Here is a 23137-nt window from a genome sequence, read left to right on the forward strand (position 1 = left end):
GGAGGATCGATGTTGCAATTTTGTCGAAGGTTTTGTTAGGTCATGTCCTCACAGCGCAAAAACATGAAACTCAAAAAAGCGTAATCCTATAGGAGAATGTACCCTCGAATCACCCCATTAAGAGGAAACCTTGTTCCTGGCCCAAAATTTTGCATATTGCAATTTCAAATAGCTTTTGAAGCTTTATAATGACGTCTTGGATAACTGATGAAATTTGTTTCAAGTGGCATGAGATGTTGCTACCTCCGCCTAGGGATTTTGGTTTGGTAAGAAAAGAGAAGTTTCTTATCTTTGTGTTCGATTAAAAGTTCAAAAATAATAATAATAAATAAATAAAATAAAATCAGATCAGGTTTTTCAATGTTAACAAAACAACCACCTCATGTAAGTCCCCTATGCTCCCTTCCTGAGCAGAATGGATTAATGTTGGAAAAGAATAATTGTGTATGATACAGAATGGTGAGACCCATAATGGCATAGTAATTAATTGACTAAAACATATACTAAGATATGTGACTTATGTGGGCCTAGATTTGATTTCTGGAACTTCATCCCTTAATAGTAAGGGTGACCTCTCTGAATCCTTACATAATTTTGTTCTTCAGAGACTCCAATTTTCCAAGATTTCTGAGTGCCTACAATTTCTTTTGGAAAAAATCTCTAGTGTTTTCCTATTGGATGTATTTTTTTTCTTCTAGTATATAGGCCTCTGATAAAGTAATTTGTCCTAAGATTTCCAGGTGCTCCTTGAGTATCTCCACAGTGTAAAAGCCAAAACAACCACACCTGCAATGCTGGCCAGAATCTGCGAGAAACCACAAGAAACCAAGAATTCAAACTCATAGAAACAATGTTACTTTTTCTCTAATGCACATATTACATCAAGATATCAGGAATGCAATATAAGTAATGAATGTACAAGCCAGGTGGGAACCAAAGGTTCAAGTGAGATAAAGTGTATTCAGAAACACAATAAAGCTATGCAATTTCTACTATTTCTAGCCTTTGAAATTTTGAAAATGAACTCAATTCACCTCTTGATTTGGTCCTTTTTGTTTCCTTCACAAGAAAAAATTATTTTACTACCAGAAAATACTGTTTCTTTGACTGTTTTTTTTTCCCCCTTCCTAGCCCTTTTCTCAAGGCTATGTTTCCAGGTAAGAACCTCGTAAAGGAAATTTTCCAGATAAAATCAATGAGTAAAATTCTACTGAAAATTTTCCAAACATGGTTTTGACTTGCAAACAATCAGATCAAAAAACCGACCTGTATCATATGTAAGTAATATGGTTTAAAAATCATATTGGAACAGGCTGAATCAGCCAATTTGATTCGGAATCAACCGACCCCAGTTCTGATTAACCCTGATTCTTAGTGCACAGAGTTAGACCAAGTCCAACCGATTCCAATCCGATCAGAATAGGAATCGATGGAGCCAGATTTAGCACCTGATTCCGAGATTTTAAACCTTGGTAAGGAGTACGTATGCAGTGCATAAAAGACTGCCAATAGATGTGACAGACCTTTGCATCTTTGCCAAATCTGTTTGGCACAGATTGGATGAAAGATTCGAGCAATTTCAATCGAGATGTCAAAGGCATGAGTATCACTACAGTATACTGTTTTCTGCATGGAAAAGGCAATATTCGTTGCAGCGCCAATTGTGCTGTTGATGGTCTCAAGGATTCTCTTACTTTGATGCGGCCTTCGTCATGAATCTGAAACAGAATAACACAACTGACTCAGAAAAAAAGGGGAGGGGGCGGAGGCAGGGAGAGGGGAGTCCATTAAATGAGAAGTCAGAGCAAGCCCTTTGATTTGAGCCATAATGAGGAATGGTGTGGCCTGATTATCATATAGAGAGGGCACGCTATGGGTTGGCAGCATCCCAAAATTTATGCTTAAATACATATTTAATGTCAAAGATACTTGTTAAGGCACAATTACATATTGAATGGACAGGCCATAAAAATGAAAGATCAAAACAACCATTTTCACTATAACAGGTTAGCAAGAGAATGCGTTCTCAATAAAGGAAATCCCTACTGAAAGGCAGAAGACCATAACAACCCACCCACATAGCTGAGTTGTGAATGCCAATAGCGGCAAACTAGCTAGCAACAGCAGTACATACAAAAAATCAAACCCATTAATCATGAACTCCAAGACTCTACTACTTCATGGAGATTTTTCAAGAATACACTCAAATACTTATATGAGATTCTTTTGTAAAGCAACAAATATTGCACTACAATCAGACCAAAGCAGGTCTTCGAAGACTTTAGAAATAGAATCCAACAGATGAGTATGATACTACAGAACACCACCAAGAATCAACCATGCACAAACCAAAAAACTTGAGGCATAATGTAGCTTTGGAGAACAATAGAAAAGAAAACTCCATGTACCAACCTCAAAAGAAGTGCTAACATCACCAGAATACACCCTTGACTGGTAACTGCGCAAAATTCTATCCAGCCAGTAGTAGTTTTCCTGCAGCAGAACAAAACTAATCAGGACCTGGGCTGCAACCATAACATAAAAAACAATTAATGTGGTTATAAAAACCACCTGCAGTCCATTTTCATGGGCTCGTTGCTCAATTTCAAGGATGGTTGAAACATCCTCATCTGAGGGGCCTTCCTGCTGAAGACGTGATATTTCATCTAATGCAAGTTCAACCTGCAACGAATATTGCAAGGACATAATCACTAACTTGGTAGAAACCGGAAAAAAATTGATTTGGGTGTGTAGTGTGTCTGTGTGGGGTGAGGTAACAGAACCTTCATTTATAGTACATCAACATAAGCTTCCATAACACAACTATAAACATACCAACACTGATGAGATATCTGGGTCACAAGAAAAATTTACGCTAATATCACCACGCACGTCCCCAGTTCTCGATGGTTTATTACCCCCAAGGAATACTGAAACGCCAACTGAGTATATCTGAGGAATGAATGCAATTCAAAAGAAAGATTAGGTTACAGAATAACATTAGTTAGACACAAACACTCAACAATAAAAAAACTAAAGAAATTAGAGACGAAAAACACCTGTCCATGCTTGAACCGAAGAACTTGCATTATTTTTGTTTCCAGAAGTTTGCATAGAAACCCGATGAAATGAATTTCTTCGATCTATGATTAAGTTTGGCACAGTTACACACCCCACCCCAAAAAGGAAAAAAAAAAAAAAATTAACATAATGTGAGTATAAACATACTCATAACTAGCCATTATAGTTTCTCACTCATGTCAAGTTCACACATACCATAATTTCATTCTTCAGCTCCACAGGAAAGGATAGCTGCACCGAACATTGTGCTTCCACCATGGGACTGTGAACTACATCTCTAAAAGCTCACCAACCAATGCATTAGACGGGAGCAAGAGAAGGAGAGATTGTTTTAAAACTTCAATGGAAAAAATACTGCATTTCTACCTAATGATGGTTGCAGGAAAAGTGAAAGGCAAGCCTTTTAAGTCGTCACGGCTGAAATGTAAAATTGGTTCTGGAGTCTTTGGTATCCCTCCCTAGATTGAGAAACATCAACAAAGTCAACTAGAATATTGATGTTACTGAGAAAGATCAACAAAGTCAACATGGAATATTAATGTTTAGTGGCCCAGGCAACTTAGAAGGGAGACTAAATTTACCAGATACTGCAAAATTAAAGGGTGTGCCAGAACAGGATTAATATTTCCAACGATTACGACAGTAAAAGTTGAAGGGTCCTTAAAACAGTTAATGAAATACTCGCAAGCCCTTTGAGGATCAACTTTTCGAAGGTCGTTAATTCTAATTGGCTGCACAAAAATAAACATCAGCTAGCAAGCACCAGCAAAATTTACCAATAAAAAGAACAAGAAACAGCTGAAGTAGAAGATTAAGCTAATTAGAAATGCAAGATCAGGATTACCCTGAAAAAGTAGGAGTTCCCATAGTTAAGCTCCCGCACACGATTTGCGAATGCCGTATAGGGATCCCTCTCTTGAGCATGAATTGCTTCTTCAGCCATTTGCATCACTATTTTGACTTCTTCTCCTGGCTTTACATCTGTTGTGAATAGTTGATAGACGAGCTACAAGTACCACATGTAATCACTAGATTAGAAAACAACAGAAAAAGACTACAATATAACCAAATGAATGTCAAAAATCAAAATCATCTTATGGTATTTTTAATCAAGATTGACATCATTTTATACAAAGATTATCAACTCATTATGCAAATCTCATAATAAGACCTTTCAGTACCTTAAGAAATCACTAAATAAGGATCTATAAATGGCATATTAAGTTATATATTCACGAATTTGGTGGAAATCTATTTTAAGTTGAAAGTTTCACCATGCTGCTGTAATTCTGAAAATTTGCAAGTTGGTTCGGTTCATGGGAAAAGTGAATGTATGTATTATGGGAACTTATTAAATAGTTAAACTAACAAAAACAGATGGAACATATTAACTAGGGAACCTATTAAATAGGTAAAATAACCAAAAAAAGAAGCAAATATAGAACACTTATTTAACGGCACATAAAAAATTAGCATAAATTTAGCAACTAATCCTATACCCTTGTCACTTCAGTATGAACACATTTAAAGACTCTAGAACATAACCATGACTTTTCAGGAAGCATATTGCAGTTTCTCTAACATGTGAGGGATATAAATCACATTTTTAGATAATCTTGCGCCATGTGAGATATGCTGCTTGTAATGCCTCTTCAGATCAGACTCTTGAATGATTTATAGTATGAGAATCACCCCTTGGGTAGTTGTGTAGAGATGAATTGGTTGTGTAGCTGAGGACAACAACAACATAGCCTTTTCCCAACTAAATGGGGTTGGCTACATGATTCTACGAAAAATAAGTCAGAAACATGGGTCTTTGCCCTCCAAACAGCTCTGTTTGAGATAAAACTGGAGTCGAGACATAATCTTTGCCTCTTTTCTTTTTTTTGGGTGAATAAAAAATTCATTACTAAGAAGAAAATACATACAAGCCCCCTAAGGGGAGGGAGAAAGAAAAAGGGACTTAGCCCTCAAGAGGAGGCTAAAGTCCGAAAAACAGAGGAGGGAAGCTCCCAAGAGTCTACAATATGGCAATTTCTAGGAGAAGGGAGACAAGTGATAGCAACTTTAGAGATCCTTGCTTTGGCATCAGATAATATGGAGCTCCAAATCTTTTCAAGAGGCCGAGAGTTAGAGGTCCATCTTCTATGATTGCGCTCCATCCAGATTTGGTTGATTGAGGCACAAAAAATAAGCTTTGCAATCATATCACACATAGTCTTCCCTTGGAAGCCCTATGGAAAGGAAAGATTCTTCTTATGACCAGCCAGCATTTGGATAGGACAAAAATCCAAATGGAGCGGGAAACAGGGCACGCAAAAAAGAGATGATCAATGTCTTCCAGCTCAGAGCCACAAAGATAGCAAGCTAGGGACACTGGGATTCTTCTCTGGATGAGGAATGCTTGCGTAGGAAGGCACTTTATAAAGACCCTCTAAGCCGTGAAGCTTTGCCTAGGGATATGGTGCTTGAACCAAATAAGTCTGTGCCATGGAGCTGGGTCCCCATGCAGTCTGATGTGATCCCAAACAGTCTTGGTACTGAAGAGCCCATTTGAAGAGTGGAGCCAAAGGACTGAATCACTTCTTTGATGCCCTCCAAGAGGGAGAGCAAGCAAGCTATTCCAGATCTCAGCAAATTGGGGAGAGGAATGAGTTGGGGGGGCCCAGACTCCAGATGATAAAATGTCAACAACTCTAGCATGCCTAGGTAGCCCCGAACTGTAGATGCTATGGGCAGTGAGCACATTAGAGAGGATTTCCATCGGATGCCAACGGTCAAGCCAGAGGAAGGTGGAGGAGCCATCCCCAATGCTATAAGAAATAGATCTAGACACAATGGTTCTGAGGGAGAATATCTTGCGCCACACCCAGGAGGAGTCTAGAAGAGAATTTATAGTCCAGAAGGAGCCATGCTTGATAATATGCGAGTAAACCCCCAAATGCATTGCTTCCTAGATGCCACTTTCCAGATGAGCTTTAAGATTCTTGCATTGTTGACGTCCTTGATTCACCTAAGACCCAAGCCCCTTCATTTTTAGGAAGGCACACCGCGGCCCAACTGATTGGGCGAAGGAATCTAGAAGATTCACACCCTTTCCAGAGGAAGGCAGCAAAGATGGATTCCATTTTAGATATAATGGTCTTGGGCAGCCCATAGATTCCAGTCCAATAAATATAAGAAGCTTGAAGGACAGCTTTAACAAGCACTAATCGGCCTGCGAAGGATAAAAGCTTTCCTTTCCAAAGTCGAAGGCGTTTCCTGATGAGGTCCAAGAAAGGAGTGTAGTGATGGGCAGTGAGCCTCCCAGGAATAAGAGGAAGCCCCAGGTACTTTACCGGCAGAGAACCCAAAGCAAACCCAGATTTTTGATGGGCATGTCTTTTCTTACAACATTTTCTATGGTCATTTTAGGCCTACCACCGCTACTTCTTTTTGCTCCTTCCATCTGGATCTAGTCACTCCTCCTCACTGGGGCATCCCTAGGTCTCCACTGGACATGTCCATACCACTTTAAACGACACTCTCAGAGCTTGTTTTGAATCGGGGTTACTCCCATCTCTAACCTTGTCATTCCTTACCCTATCTCTCCTAGTTTTCCCACACATCCATCATAGTGTGGAGATGAATTGGTTATGGACCTTTTCATAAGGTGACAAGGGACGAAAAAGTTCCAGTGCTCCCTTGAAATTAAAGTGTCATACAAGATGAACTAGCTAACAAACTATTATTCATGCTTTGCCAAATCTGCTTTGGAAGATGGGGATTCTAATAACCACATATTCCTGCATTACAAATCTGATTAATGGTCCTTGATGTTGCTTTTACGATACCAGTTTGCAAAGCCATATTGAGATGTTGAATTTATGGAAGGAATTGGTCTCAATTGTTGACAGCGCTTCACTTTGTACCACTGGTTCCAGTTGCTTATGCTTAAGTCTCACATCTAGCAGAGCTGCAAGTTGTAACCATAAATTATACACTGATAAACATAACTTTCAACCAAAGCAACTCTGGAAACCCTGCCATATTGATATATGTACACAGCCCCATGACCCTGTCTCAACACAGTCCAAAGATCAGCCACGTGATAGCTCCACTGGTTCAAATTTTTCCACATCATCGACTATCAGTTTGGAAATTTTTAGCCCAATCCACTTAGATGAGGGTATGAAATTCAGTTCACATTTTATCTATCATAAAAAAATAGTTCACAATGTAACTTTAGCAGCTTTGGGTAGCTTCGATATGACTCTTAAAAAATTTTAAAAATATCATGGTGGACCACACAGGGAGATGAAACCCGAAACTGGAGACATGACCAATCCAAAGGGCTCCCATTCAACAGTTGGTTTGACGGTTGGTTTGACCTAAGATGTCCCTAAATTATAAGGTTTACAAAGTTTCATTTCCCAAATGAGCAACAGAGACACTGTAAAATAGATCACACTTATTTGAAGTGAATCAATTAAGAGGAACTATGGCAAGTGTGCCAAATCTAGAACCCACTGGTGCACGCTCCAGTCTACATTAGAAAAACAATGTCAGGTTACCCTTGTGCCCTCAACCCCAGCCCTGTAGGTATATGTGCAAATGATCAATTACACAGATATTGACTACATGAAAAGATAGAGCAACACAGTGAGAGCAAGTGATTGTGACCATCAAAAGCACTAAATCCCAAGGGAACCACATACCTGAAGGCCACAATGTATAAATCTGAGAGAACTCTAAGAACAATAACACAATATCTCATACAGTGCCTCAATAAAAAAAAGAAGGAACCTGAAATCCTAATCAAGAGATAATTAAAAAATTAGAGCTTGCCCCAGGTTCAGGTAAGTATGCCATATTAGAGTTTCTTCTTTCACTTTCTGTAAAGTTTCTGTAAGATTTGAGTTATCCCATGTTTTTAGCTACTATTGTTTGGGTAAGGAAATACATTTTACTCTCTAACCAGACTCCAGTACAAATAATTCAGAGCAGACTCGCTCCTCTTTCTTATGAGCTTCACAATTTCCGGGTACAAACATCAAGGTTGCATTAACTCATGCCTATTTCAGGCTGTGGAGCTTACAGTTTGGATACTTCTCAAATTTTAAATTTAACGCCAGGTTAGGCTCCATCTGGCTGCAAGATAAGGGAACAAAGGGAAGTGAAAATTAGTTAAAAAACCAAAATGATTTATTTTTTTTTAAATGTTACCAAATATGGAAATTAAACACTCCAAATGGAATTTTTATTTCCTTTCCGAATATAAAGAATTCCATAGCAAAGGAATGTAAATTTTGTTTACTAGATTTGGAAAGTTGTAATTAGTTGCATAATCATTGTTAATAAATAGTTTTGCTTCAATTTCATTTCCCTTGCTTTCACTTCCAACCAGCCGACCTTACTGACAGGACTCAAACAAGAATCTGCCACTAGCTCCAATGCCAAGCCATACATTGGGTCTAAAACAAAACACATTTTTCTTCATCCAGTGCTAGAACAGCTAAATGGTGAGAGATCACACTAGTTCCACAAACTGCTTCAAATATAAAAAGCAATAACAGAAACACAGAAATAAAAAAATTTAAGTCATCTAATAATTACAAGTCTTAAAAGGATTATACGTTACACGGCATCCACAAAAAGACAAACCTGCAAAGCAGTTTCCAGGTCAGAAGGTGAGCAATCACCAGAGAAGGTTCTCATGTACGCTCCAACTTTAGTGCCAACTTCAGCTCTCTTACCAGCTAGCAGGTCCATGAGCACAGATGGTCTGTGACCAAACACTCCAATTTCTCCAGCAATGGTTGAGCCCATTGAACATGAAAAATACTCACTTTCTGCAAGCTCAGATAGACCCCCATATGTATACCCCGTGAAGAGAACCTATCAACAGATAAGTATAAAAAAAATAAAAAGAGGGTTTAATCTGAAACAGAAGCCAAAAGATACCCAACCGGTAGAAATTTTTTGAAAAATTAAGTATCTTCTATTCCCTAGATAGGAAAACGATAAATAGATAAGAAAAGGATAAAAATATATCACTGTAAGTGTCAAAATCAGCATGGACTTTGTATAAAATTCAAAACCAGCACAACATTCGCCTTTACCAAGTTCTTGGCCATGACAACAAAAAGGATGTTAAGAACATTTCTTTTGATATTTTGACTGTTAACAAAAAAGAAACATGGAGTCCAATGACAAAGTATTTGATTGATTTTACTGGTTCAACCAACTCTGTGTAGATAAACACCATCATATGGCAGACCCATGTAAAATTAATTTGCATTTATGCAAAAGCCAGGGAAATAAAAGAGTGGTCTAAATTCCAACCCAGAATTTAATAACATAACATTGATGAACACCTTTTGGTTGCTTTTGGCTTTACAACCTGTAATGGTTTTTGGATTGAATAACGAACCATGGTGCTTTTTCAAGACAGAAAGTGCAATAAATTCTGGTTCTTCAAAAACTCAGGTGTCATCAAAATATCAGGGACCTAATATGCTGATTTCAGAAAGCTAAGTTCCACAATGCAACAGTTAAGGAGTAATGACCAACATAAATAGAAATATCCATCAGTGACAAAAACAATTGCAGGAAGAAGGGAATGTAATGTAATACTGTAATTGAATAATCAAAACAGTACCAAACAGAATCAAATTGAAAAAGAATATAAACCAGATAAGGGTCAGATCAGATGAGGGAGAATTATTAAAACTCAACATCAGGTGGTCAGATCAGATGAGACTGAAACTCGGGTTGAGTTCAGTAGTTGAATAGAACACTTGCTGCGATTCGTAACTCGATCCAAGGGCTGGATCAGAAGTTATGTACCAATCCTAGTAGCACAAGGAGAGGGGTTCATAACAATCAATTCTGACCATTGGCAATGGCTCCTCTACCTCCCTTCGGTTTGATCCCTGGCATCCCTCAGGTATTCTCTCCTCTTCCATCACCCCTCAAATCATTTACTCCTCTGGCTTGGGCAGAAATGCGCGGAGTCTCTTTCTTTATCTCTTTAGTTGGCTGGTCCCCTCCCTCCCCCCGCCTCTTGCTGACATTTGGTCCTCCCTTCCCCCTTCCTCTAGGCCACAGGGGAAGAGAAGATAAAATCATCTGGTCCCCTCTCCCTCGGGATCTTTCCCCTCTTCCTCAGCTTGGGATTTTGTCCATTCCAAAGGTCTGCTTGTCCTTTGGTGCAAAACCATCTGGTTCAAGCGTCATATCCCTCGTCACAGCTTCACGGCTTGGCGTGTCATCCTTAGCTGCCTCCCAACGCAATCCTTCCTCATCCACCACCCATCCATGTTCCCCCCGCTTGCTGCCTTTGTTGGAATGGCTCTGAGGATGTCGATCACCTATTCTTCTCTTGCCCTTCTCCTCTGTCATCTGGAAGAGTGTTCTCAAGCACTGCTGGCCTTCTAACAGACGAATCCTTCCTCTCAGCTGAGAATGGATCTGGGTCGATATTACGTTTGGCGGATCCACCATTTGCGACACTACCAGAAAGCTTGCTTTCTGTGCCACCATTTCTCACCTTTGGATGGAGCGTAATCTCCGTAGATGGAAGTCCAAATCTCGGTCCTTTGTTATGATTTTGGAAGGCCATCTACTTTGATGTCAGCTCCAAACTCACCTCCCTCTATCATCGCACTGTTAGAGACTCACCAAAAAATAGGCTCATTGTTGTCTCCTAAGGCCTCCTATCCTCTATTATTTCCCCAATCCCATGGATTGACTTTTGTAGCTGCTCCCCCCTTTTCCCTCTTGTAGGTTTTGTTCCCCCCTTCTAGTTTAATGCAGGAGTAGATTACAAGTAACTAACTCCGCAATTTATAACCCTAAACAATATAAATAGGAATAAGAAATAAAGAAATAATACCATCAAATAAATCCCCAATGATACAATACCCATATAGGAACAAAATCAGCCCAAAACCTAACCCAATAGGAGAGAGAAAGAACTGTTATAGAGCTGGAGAGATAGAGGTGCGGCCAGGGCTATAGGAGTCCGACTGAGTTGCACTCTTGGGTGTAGATAGTCCCCAGGGAGGATACAAAAACCCCCAAAGTTGAGAGGATTCTGACGGCTGATTGTGAAGTTACAAGCTTTCTTGATTTTTTGACCTAGGAGAGAAAACTGAGAAGAACCTTCAAGAACAGCAGCTGAATGCTTCCAACAGTGACTAGGTAAGGATCATGGGACCCTTATGAGGCCTGGAATACCCTGATTGAAGACCTGGCTAAACAGAGTACAGAAGAGAGAAAGAGAGGAGATCGATCTCTCTCCTATTCCCACTAGGATTGTTGATCGGTTCTGATTTCTGCAAACGTTAATCCGAATCTGAATTATATCTCTTGAATGTTACAGCAAATAAAATAAAAAAAGAAGAATAAAATAGATGGGGGGTTGAGAAGGGTGAAAGAGAATAAAGGAAGTGGCTATCTCAGCCTGGGCTTCTCACCCACAGCTATCTCAACTGCTCTAAGCATTTAGTTGTAAACTTTCTTTCATAAATACAAACTTTCTTTCATTCAAAATATGTCCAATAATAGAACATATGCCTCTATTTATAGAGGGGAAGTTTACAATCATACTAATACTATGAGCTAGTTTCCCAATAGGATTAGACACTCCTACAACTAAGAATTCAAAATAGGACTAGGACTTGACTTTATGACTCCAACATGGAGTAGGACTAACTAACTAATAATCCATATAAGACTTTACAACCAACTAATGGCCTAATAGGCCTTTATTGAATTAAATAGTTTATTGAATTAAATAGCAACTAATTAAACTAATGAATAAAATCTCGTTTTCCTACATTTTACCCATATTTTAGGCCTAACTCATTTCAAAGAAAACTCATGGGATCAAAAGCCAACACATACATAACACAACCCAAGGCTTATTTGCAATAAAATAAGCCCAAGTGACTTATCTATATCAACTCGCCCTCTCTTAGAAAAAATTCGTCCTCGAATTTTGTAGAGTGTGAGGGTGATCATATCATGGTGCACGTCTCTCTTCAAGCCGTAGAAAAATTCAGGTAGCTCTTTGATGATAAAGATGTAGTCTAGAATGTGAGGAGCTCGATCTTCAAGATACGTTAATAGGATGACAAACTCCACATGCTCAACTTCAACATCTTTGGATGTATCCATAGGGTCATGTACATATGCACCTTTGATCTCTTCTAACTTCAATGCAACATAAAGCTCTTTTGGTTCATCTACTTGATGGTTCCTAATCGGTTCCATTGATGGTTCAAACACAACTTCATTCTTGAACTCCTTAGGATCTTCCTCTTGGCTGTTCACAATCATCATAGTTGTTGTAGTGTCAAGTTCCCTAATCTCAACCTCATTGTCCATTGTGGAAACCTTGTTGCTTTCTACTTCTCCCACATGAGTCTTGTTGATAGGAATATCAATGACTAGTTCTTCCTCAACAATAGGAATGGCTGGAAAAATTTTAACACTAACCTCAACTTTTGACTCTAATTTACTGGTCAGAGGTGTCTTCTCTTGTTGCTCCTTTGCAATAGACGCTGATAATTTCTTCATGCTCTTGTTAATTGTGGGTGGCTTTTGGACATCTGGTGGAAGGAAGTACCTGCTTCGTTCATGCTCATATATGTACATGCCTGCCAACTCATACTGCATCTCGTCCCACGTTCTAGGTTTACATTCTTGAGCTTGAAGTTGCCTTTCATGGACTTTCCATTGCATTCGAACACAATCACTCATCTGAGAACATGCATATTGGCATTTTTGTCTCTGTTAAGTTGTACTTGTCAAAGTACATGTCCAATTCACGCATCCATTCAAGGAATTCCCCATGAAAATAACGTGGCTGATCATTAGATTGGGCAGCAGTGGATGTATTCTGATGGGAATCCTGTGGAGGGAAGAACCTTCTTTGGAAATATACAGGGAGGTATTGTGTCACTAACTCGTACTTCATCTCTTCCTAAGTCCTAGGCTCATGTCCTCGAACTCAGAGTCATTTTTCATGGACTCTCCACCAATCTCTAGCATGACCAATCAACCGGAAACAAACAACTTGAAGCTTTTGTGTCTCTGTCAAGTTATAGTAGTCAAAATATTCCTCAAGAGAATCTAACCAATCAAGGATGTAGAATGTATCCCTTTGTCTAGCGAAGTAACGAACTGATGGAACCATCTTCGGTTAGGCCCTGATAGATTGTTTGGAGCTATCTTCAACCATAGCTCTGATACCACTTAATGTAGGAGTAGATTACAAGTAACTAACACTGCAATTTATAACCCCAAACAATACAAATAGGAGTAAGAAACAAAGAAATAAATCATCAAATAAATCCCCAAGGATACAATATCCATATAGGAGCAAAACCAGTCCAAACCTAACCGATAGGAGAGAGAAAGACCTGTTATAAAGCTGGAAAAAGAGAGGTGCGGCCAGGGCTGTAGGAGTCCAATTGAGTTGCACTCTTGGGCATAATAGTCCCCAGGGAGGGTACAAAAACCCCCAAAGTTGAGAGGATTCTGACGGTTGGTTGTGAAGTTACAAGCTTTCTTGATTTTCTGACCTAGGAGAGAAAACTGAGAACCTTCAAGAACAACAGTTGAATGCTTCCAACAGTGACTAGGTATGGATCGAGGGACCCTTATGAGGCCTGGAATACCTTGATTGAAGACCTGGCTGAACAGAGTACAGAAGAGAGAAAGAGAGGAGATCGATCTCTCTCCTATTCCCACTAGGATTGCTGATCGGTTCTGATTTCTGCAGACTTTTATCAGAATCTGAATTATATCTCTTGAATGTTACAGAAAATAAAATAAAAAAAGAAGAATAAAATAGATGGGGGGTTGAGAAGGGTGAAAGAAAATAAAGGAAGTGGCTATCTTAGCCTGGGCTTCTCACCCACAGCTATCTCAGCTGCTCTAAGCATTTTGTTGCAAACTTTCTTTCATTCAAAATCTGTCCAATAATAGTACATATGCCTCTCTATTTATAGAGGGGAAGTTTACAATCATACTGATACTAAGAGCTAGTTTCCCAATAGGACTAGACACTCCTACTACAGCTAGGAATTCAAAATAGGGCTAGGACTTAACTTTATGACTCTAACATAGAGTAAGACTAACTAACTAATAATCCACATAGGACTTGACAACCAACTAATGGCCTAATGGGCCTTTATTGAATTAAATAACAATTAATTAAACTAGTGAATAAAATCCCGTTTTCCTACCTTCTACCCATATTTTAGGCCTATTAAAGTGGCCCATTTCAAAGAAAACCCATAGGATCAGAGGCCCAACAGATACATAACACAACCCAAGGCTTATTTGCAATAAAATAAGCCCAAGTGACTTATCTACATCATAGTTGGCTTTGCCTCCCCCCTCTTCCCCCCCCCTCCCTCAATTGTATATTCTTTTCTCTCTTAATTTAATATTTTATTATCCAAAAAATAATCAATTCTGAACATAGGCCATAAATCTCAGCAAATAACAGATCAGTAAAACCAGAACTCGAATCAGTATACTGATGCACAAAATATCAGTTAAGAAATAAGGGCAGAATGGGGATTCCAATATATGTCTAGATCAGCAGGCCTGATCTAGGTCAAACTTTGATCGAAGGCTTTCTTGAGGTCGAAGACCAACTGATCAAAATCATATTAGCAATTGCAGAAATTTCAGAAGAATCCTTAATTGTCTAATGGAGAAGAAGAATGGAAAAAGAATAATAACAAGAAAACACCCGGGCTTCACACTACAAGGTGGTTGGATGGATCAAACACCAACCAGCTTTGATCGAACACAAGGATCTTCAACCAAACACCCAGTTTTCACCAATGGAGAAGAAAAGCAGAAAGATAGTTTTTCATTAATTAAGATTTGTGTACAATGCAGGCCTCCCTTACAAACTTATATAGAAGACTCAAAATTAGAGTCAAGCACTAAAAAGGAAAAGCCTAACTCAATCTTTAACTAATAAGGTAGTCTAAACTGACTAGGAAACTGAAATAAAGGAAACTAACTCAAAACAGGATTACTCATAGAATCTTAATCCAGCCCAACTAAAACACCTAATAACAATTAAAATAAAGAAATAAAGAGATTAACTTAACTAATCCCGTATGCCTAGCTTTTACGCATATTATACGCTCATTACAACAAATACACATAGGATCAAAGGCCCAACACATAAATAACCCAACCCAAGGCTTATTTCCAATCAAATAAGCCTATATAGATGATTTAACTGCATCAGTATAATCAGCTACCCTAAACACACAATTGATAATGGACTTAGTCAACCCAAAAGAAGCATCCTATCGGTTCATTAGTTCTACGCAGCGTTTGTGCACCACAACAGGAAGAAAAAAAAAGACGAAAATCAATGAGTGGATTCAATAATTTTTCAAAAGCAGAATGATACAGTCACACTTTGGGTAACTTAGGAGTTGTTTATTTTTGTAATTTCTTTTTATTATTTTATTCCTACGAGTCTTTTATATAGTCGTAGGAGATTGAGTTGTGGAGTTTGCTTCAAACTTTCAGTTTCAAGATAGTATTAGAATTAGGAGTTGTTTCCCCTTTATATACTCGCATGTACCCAACAACTGGGAATATTTGAAATGAATTAATTTGAATTTATATCGTTGGCTATCAAGAGCTACGAATGCGCTAATCAATCTATTCCTGTCAGATCTCTTCTCGTCTCAGGTGATATCCAACTTACGTTCTCTTCAAATTCTTTCTTCTTCGTTTTTTATTATGTTTTACTAATATTTCCTCCAACTAGCGGCGTTAGCAATTTGACAGAAGTGATTTGATCTCTTCCGTTCCTCTTTCTTCCCTCCTGAAATTTTGTGTGGTTGTTCTTTACCAAAGGGCGACTGGAACAATCTATCTTGGTTCCTATTGTTACTCCTACAGCGAGAAACATAACCACAACCTGATGCAGATATGGGGTCCAAAAACCCTATTCGGTTCCCTTATGGGCCCACCCAAATAATAAAACTCAATTAATCCCACAAATAACGGCAATATCACAATTTAATGAAACCAATTACCAAAAGAAAGGGAACCAAAAGTGAGTAGAAGTGGACTTGTAATTGGAAGGGGTAATCTTGGAATCATAGGAAAAATATGGCTAAGGGATGACTTAACCCAAATCCTAAGCGTATAATTGGAAACTAGAGTATGAAAGACTTTAAAGCAAACCCACAATTTGGGGTATTGGGGTTGCCTTCAACCTCATGACTCGAATAGTAGCGGAAGACCTGCATATGACAAAGGAGAGCTCCTCCAATATTTGATGGCTAGGTCTGATATTCTAGGTGTAGAATCGCCACCACTGCCCCTCTCAAGAGCATCAAGAATCGATTCGAAGAATCTGTAACAAGAGACTGAAGGACCTTGATGTAGATCAAAGCATGAGGAAATAAGAGAGTGAACAGGAATAACTATTCATGAGTACTGTTCATGTGACATTGTTCATGTGAATAAGCTGGTGCCCCATATGGTCCTTCTAGAAGCATGCAATTGTCCCATCGGATCTGGAAGGAAGAAGACTCCAGAACAGCTCAAGATCTGCCCATTGATTTCAGCAAGCTTAGTTCCTAGGACTTGTTTCCTTTTTGGTCTTTTTCTTAGGAAGCAAGTTAGTTTTTATTTTTAGAAGATACTAGCCTGATATTAGTTTCTATTTACATGTTTTCTTCGTTAGCAAGTAGTTTGGTTTAGGAAGGAATAATCTCTTAAGTCTTGGTTCATACTTTCAAGAAGTTTCCTAATTTAGTAGTTTCTTATTTGTAATCAGCTTTGGAGCCTACACAAAGGCCAGAATCGATTGAAACAGTTAAGACATGAAACAATGAAGTTTATCTATGAGCAATGCTTACTCCTAGACCTAAAATAGATTTTTTCATCAAATGTGAGAGTTGAGGGTGAGAGACCCAGGCTAAGATAGCCATTCCCTAACCCCCCCCCCTTCTTCTATAATCTCTAGTCACCATCTTCCTTTTTCTTATTTCCTGTTTTCATTAGTTATGGAGTGTTATTTTGAAGCTTGAAACCAGCCTTGAGGACTACCTCTGTTGAAGAATAAGTACATGCCAGAATCAGAAATCGATCCCTGCTGTAACAAAGTTTTCTCCTCTTTGGCTCGAACTTCAAATCTGCCAGATCTGAAAGCCAATCTCCAAGCCCTTTTAAGGTTTTATTCCAGCCAGCAAAGGGGCCACTTGAACAGCTTGGCAGGCCTGTTGGAAGCCTCAATAAGGAGCCACAGGGTTCTCTCTACTCTAGACTGTAAAACCCTATTCTGGGTAGCCTCTTGAAAGCAATTGGTTTCCTAACTACTTGGTGGATTCCAGCCAAATTTGAAGGATATTTTGGGAATATTATTGGCCACCTTCACCACAAATTCCAGACGCATCCGAGCCCCGGTGTGTAAGCTCTCAATTTTCTCCTATTTAGTCCAGATTTTCAGATCCTGCCAGGGGTTAGGTCCTTGAGACCTAGCCTTGCATCAAACCTGAACCCAGGTCTGGTGGTAAACACGGTAAGAGAGTTTTTAAAAAACTTGAACCTCTTATAGCAGGTGTCAATTTCAGGTCAAAGTTTCTAGGGTTCGAATCGCCATTCAGTGATGAAGCAACACCCAAAATATGAGGGGAAAAGAAGACGAGATGAAGAAGACGGAACCTTCGAAGAAGGGACAGCCGAGTCGTCCAGAACAGAGCAGAGATTTCTGGTTTATCATATCAGTACCTGGCTCCATTAAAACACAGGAAGAACATGGGAGAATATAGGAGAAATAAAAGGAAAAGAAGGAGAAGAGAGGGAGAGAGATCACAAAGAATAAGGGGGAGAGAGAGGGAGATCGCACAGAAGGGGGGGGGGGGAAGCTCACACAACACCCTGTCATGCAGGCTGTTCACACAAAATCAAACTTAATTCATTCTCAAATCTACTATTCCAAACAGCCACACATCTATTTATAAAACCCAAAAAAATAAAGACCCCTAATTACTTCCTAAAATTTAGACTAATAAAATTGAAATAAAATAGAAACTCAATAAACTGAAACTGAAAATTTCCCTTGTTAGAAGTCCATGAGAAGGGGAGGAGTCATGCGCAAGCCACAGGCTTCTCCCTTGGTGTTTTCCCAGTCCAATAAGGATTGTCCTAGTTTAACTAGGACTGATGTCTAATTAGATATTAGTAAGCTTATGTTAGTTTCCTATTATGTTTTGGACTTACTATTTATAGTAGGACTTATATCTTACTTGTAATAGGACTTGTAATAGCTGATTGGAGTTCTATATAATGAATAGAGGTGGGCACCCCCCTTGCACAAATCACAGGACTCTTCTCTCTCTCTCTCTCTCTCTCTCTCTCTCTCTCTCTCTCTCTCTCTCTCTCTCTCTCTCTCTCTCTTTTAATTACATGGTGTCAAAGCCTTGATCCTCAAGAAGAAATCGATCAAAGCTCTTTCTTCTCCCATCTGTAACAACCCCTCTTACTGGTCCTCCTTAGGCTCCTCGACTTTTAGAGGAGTGGTTTCCTCCATAGTTTGCTGGACTTTGAATAAAGGATTGATTAGATGCAATCAATCATATGGTGTTAAGGATTAGCTCAAAGTAATTGCTAATGGTTGTTGGACTGGACTTTTGGCTTGAATATTGAAGTATTCGAGAGGTGGAAAAATCAATCAAAGCTGTCAGGGTTTTGGCACTCTGCCAAAATCGATTTTGGTCATATCTTTCTATTCATAGCTCAATTTGAAAATCCCTTTGGAGGTTTTCTTCCCCTCCATCCAACAGCACTCGATCTAATTTTTAGCTCCATCAAAGCCAAGGATTAAAGTATCGGTATTGGTCGCCGTATCGGTTGGCTAAATCTATGACACCTATCGAGGGGTATCATATCGTATCAGAGATACACTAGGATATGTTAAAGATCAAGGATTAGGGTATCGGTCGTCGTATCGGTTGATTAATTTTAAGATACGTATAGGAGGGTATCATATTGTATCGGAAAAACTTTAAACCATGATCAGAGCCCTATGGCCCCAACCGTAGGTAACCCTAGATTGGCCTAAAATAGGGTTTTACGATTTGGGCTAATTCTTCCCGATTTGGTATTTTTGTGGATTTTTTTCTGACGATTCAATTCTTCTATTAGGATTGATCAAATGCATATGATCAATCGATTGTGTGATTTATTTTCTAATTCTCTGGTCTCTAGAATTCTCTTTACCTATTGCTTTTATGGCTGACACTGAGCCAAAGAATGTTGTTACTAAGGTGATATCATCATCCTCTCATAGAATTACAGAAAGAAACTTGCAGAAGCTGCCAATTTTCAACAATGGAAGAAAATTGTACAATTGGTGTTAACTGGTTGTGAATAACAGGATCATCTTACAAAGCGCAAACCTGCTAAGGATGCTACATGGGACATTGTTGATGCACGTATTTTGGGCCAGCTGTTGAATTTGATAGATAACTCTATTGTTGATATTGTTACTCACATCGATACTGTGAAGGAGTTGTGGATTATTTGAATGTTTTGTACTCTGGACAGAACAACCTTTCTCATATTTATAAGCTATCTCAGGATTTTTATAGGGTTGATCGAAAGGGCCGACCTCTAACTCAATACTTCGTTAATTTCAAGAGGATGTATAAGGAGTTAAACTCTCTGCTTCCCATTAGTAGCATAGTTGTCACGGTGTCAAATCGAACCAAGGCAGTGGAGGGGTGGTTAATCGATTTGGCGACGAATCACCAGTTATGGCGTTGCCATGGCGGTCAAATAGCCCATGTGTCATTTTTTATTTTCCCTATTTTATAAAGTTATTTAGCATTACTACAAGCCTACAATATATACTCTATAACATATAAAACCAACATTAAGCAACATCAAATCATCAAAAATCAATATAGCCATATCATGTCATAAAAAATCAACATGAATTATTGACTTATACAATTATACATCAAGTCATAAAAAATCACTAGTTCAATTAAGTTTTTAGTACTGGATGGTTCTTATGAATAGAAACCAAAAAGGGTCCTATTACAGGCAAACACAATTTACCCATCTGGTCCAATTTGGTTTTAAAACTATGATGGGATCACAGGCTGACCATAGTTGATGACTTGATTCAATGTAAAAAAGATTGAGTAATGGGTCCCCCATGCCCATTCCTTTTTTTTTTTTTTTAAACAAAAGGGCGACCGATTAATGTACAAAACATAATAAATCGTCACCAAAGACGATTTGGGACACCAAACGCCCTTGGCGGTCGATTAATGAGACTGACCCTAATTGGTCCACCGATTTTCCCTCTCCAAAACGCCGGGACGCCTAATCGCCTCCTTGGTGACGCCGTGACAACAATTATAGTGATGTTAAGAAGATGCAGAACCAGCAGGAACAGCTCGTAATTATGGGTTTATTGGGTGGACTTGGACCAGAGCATGATGTTGTCCGGTCTCAGATTTTTTGAACTGATAAAGTGGCCTCTCTTACAGATACCTTTTCTCGAGTCTTACGAGTAGCTCGAGGGAATTTTAATGATCCTGCATCTACACCAACGGAGAGCTCTGGTCTTGTGTCTAATCGAGGTGGGGTTCGTAATACTGGCAGTGGAAGTAATAACTAATAGGGGCAACCATCCAATACTTCCAACACTTTAGATGGTTCAGGGGCAGCACGAATATACCACCATTGCAGTAAACTAGGACATATCCAACACTTTTGTTGGAAACTTCATGGCAAACCTCCTTAAAAATAGTTTGCCAATTCAGCAACAATTACTGAGTCTCCTCAACTGGACAATCTAAAGAAAAATGGTCAAGATGACAGATGAAAAATTTATACGAAATACTCAATTTCAGACCCCATCTCCTCAACCTTCCACTGCTACTTTTGTCCAGACAGGTAATGCTACTGCATATTTTTCATCATCTTCTCGACCCTGGATAATTGATTCAAGCACGTCAGATCATATGTCTGGTATTTCAAGTATATTTTCCTCTTTTCAAAAGTCTTCTGCTACTGTCACGTTGGCTAATGGATCTGTTGCTAAAGTCAAAGGCACTAGAAATATTCATCTCAACCTTTTATCTTACAACTGTTCCATAAATTTTTCTCCTGATTCATGTGTTTTTTAGGATCTTACGACGAAGAAGACGATTAGTAGAGGTCATAGAGTTTGGGGGCTTTATCTGTTTGAAGACAATTCTACTTTCGTTGCATGTTCAAGTATCCTTAACCCCCATCAAATCCATTGTCAACTAGGACATCCACCTTTGCAGAGTTTACAGAAGCTTGATCCTCATTTCCATTCTATTTCCAATTTAGAGAGTTGTGTCAGTTTTGGAAGCTTCACCGTGTAAGCTATCCACCTAAAGTCAATAAATGGTCCGTGCACCCTTTTTGTTTAGTTCATTTGCTTGTCCCATTACTTCTAAATTAGGATTTCGATATTTTGCTACTTTTGTTGATGATTATTTTAGAGTTACCTGGATTTATTTAATAAAGCATCATTTAGAGTTATTTTCTACTTTTTGTGCCTTTGTTATTGAAATTCAGAATCAATTTAAAGTCACCATCAAGGTTTTACGAAGTGATAATGCCAAGGAATATTTTTCTGGTCCTTTCTCTTAGTTTATGGCTGGTTGTGGTATGATACACCAATCTTCCTGCTCAGACACACCCCAACAAAATGGTGTTGCTGAGCAGAAAACTAGGTATTTAATGGAGATTGCCCGGTCTCTTTTGTTTGAGATGAAAGTGTCTAAACTTTTTTGGTCAAATACAGTCTTAATTGCTTGTCATTTTATTAATCAGATACCTTCATTGTTGTTACAGGGTGTTATTCCCCATTCTCTGTTATTTCCTTCTGATCCTTTATTTATTTTTCCTCCTCGTACTTTTGGTTGTGTTTGCTTTATTCGTGATCATCGTCCTAGTTTGTCAAAGTTGGATCCACGTGCTCGTAAATGTATCTTTTTAGGTTACTCACGTACTCAAAAAGGTTATCGTTGTTATTGCCCTACACTTCAAAAATATTTTTTCTCTACAGATGTATCATTCTTTGAGTCTATTTCTTATTCCTATGAGTCTATTGTTACGTCTAATAGATGATGATCTTCCCCTATAGGTTATTCAAAATTATTCTCCACCGGTTACTGCAAATACAGTGGTGCCACCACCTTCCACAGTTGTGCCTCCGCCACCAGTCGGTACAATATTCTACACACGTCGTCCTTGTTTATATTCCGCACCACCTTTCTCTACGGTTCATATCTCGTCATCTTTGTCTACGGTCCCCGATCCAGGTATTTCCCTTTCTGATGTTGATGTTCCCATTGCACAGCGTAAGGGTGTTCAAAGCTGTACCCAACATCCAATATCAAATTTTGTTCCTTATTTTGATATGTCTTCATCTTTTCAAACTTGTCTTTCTATTTTGTTTTGTCATCATGTTCCTAAGTTTGTTGCAAAGGCATTGTCTAGTCCGGGCTGGAGGACAGCTATAGAAGAGGAGTTACTGGCTTTAGATACAAATCATACTTGGGATCTAGTACCATTACGTCAGGGTAAGTCTGTTATTGGTTCTCGGTGGGTCTATGTTAAAGTTAACCCAGATGGTTCTCTTGCTCAATTAAAGACTAAGTTAATGGCCAAAGGCTACACACAGGTCTTAATTGCACACTACCATATCAGTTAATTTTTTTCCATCTTGTCACCAAACGGGCCAGCTCTGCTCACTTAGAACACCTCCATGCCTAGATCCATGCCACCTAACCCTAATGACTGTCACTATCTGGATACTTTTTCTCCTGTGGCCAAGTTAGCTTATGTTCGTATTCTGATCTCCTGCTGCTCTTCTCATTGGCCGTTATATTAGCTCGATGTGAAGAATGATTTTCTTCATAGTGATTTATATAAAGAGGTTTATATAGAGCAACCACTAGGGTTTGTTGCTCAGGGGGAGTCCAATATGGTATGCAAACTGAAAAATCTCTGTATAATTTGA

The 23137-nt window shown here is 38.9% G+C and overlaps 1 protein-coding gene across 2 annotated transcripts in view; it reads right to left on the minus strand.

Annotated features, from left to right (window-relative positions):
- Positions 1 to 385: 385 nt before the first annotated feature.
- LOC122076817 (zinc protease PQQL-like) overlaps positions 386 to 23137 on the minus strand; it is a 37032-nt gene continuing 14280 nt past the window's right edge. Inside the window, exons 2-12 of one of the 2 annotated variants that reach the window (XM_042642389.1) lie at positions 8725 to 8958; positions 3926 to 4087; positions 3663 to 3812; positions 3448 to 3539; positions 3277 to 3358; positions 3060 to 3143; positions 2836 to 2952; positions 2572 to 2682; positions 2413 to 2493; positions 1524 to 1718; positions 386 to 805 (exon numbers count right to left, since the gene is read on the minus strand). In XM_042642389.1, coding sequence (XP_042498323.1) covers positions 728 to 805; positions 1524 to 1718; positions 2413 to 2493; positions 2572 to 2682; positions 2836 to 2952; positions 3060 to 3143; positions 3277 to 3358; positions 3448 to 3539; positions 3663 to 3812; positions 3926 to 4087; positions 8725 to 8958 — 1386 coding nt within the window. In that variant the 3' untranslated portion in view covers positions 386 to 727. The remainder of the gene's footprint in view (positions 806 to 1523; positions 1719 to 2412; positions 2494 to 2571; positions 2683 to 2835; positions 2953 to 3059; positions 3144 to 3276; positions 3359 to 3447; positions 3540 to 3662; positions 3813 to 3925; positions 4088 to 8724; positions 8959 to 23137) is intronic. The other variant, XM_042642390.1, reaches the window with a different exon arrangement.

Source organism: Macadamia integrifolia, chromosome 4 (assembly GCF_013358625.1).
Source record: "Macadamia integrifolia cultivar HAES 741 chromosome 4, SCU_Mint_v3, whole genome shotgun sequence".
NCBI lineage: Eukaryota > Viridiplantae > Streptophyta > Magnoliopsida > Proteales > Proteaceae > Macadamia > Macadamia integrifolia.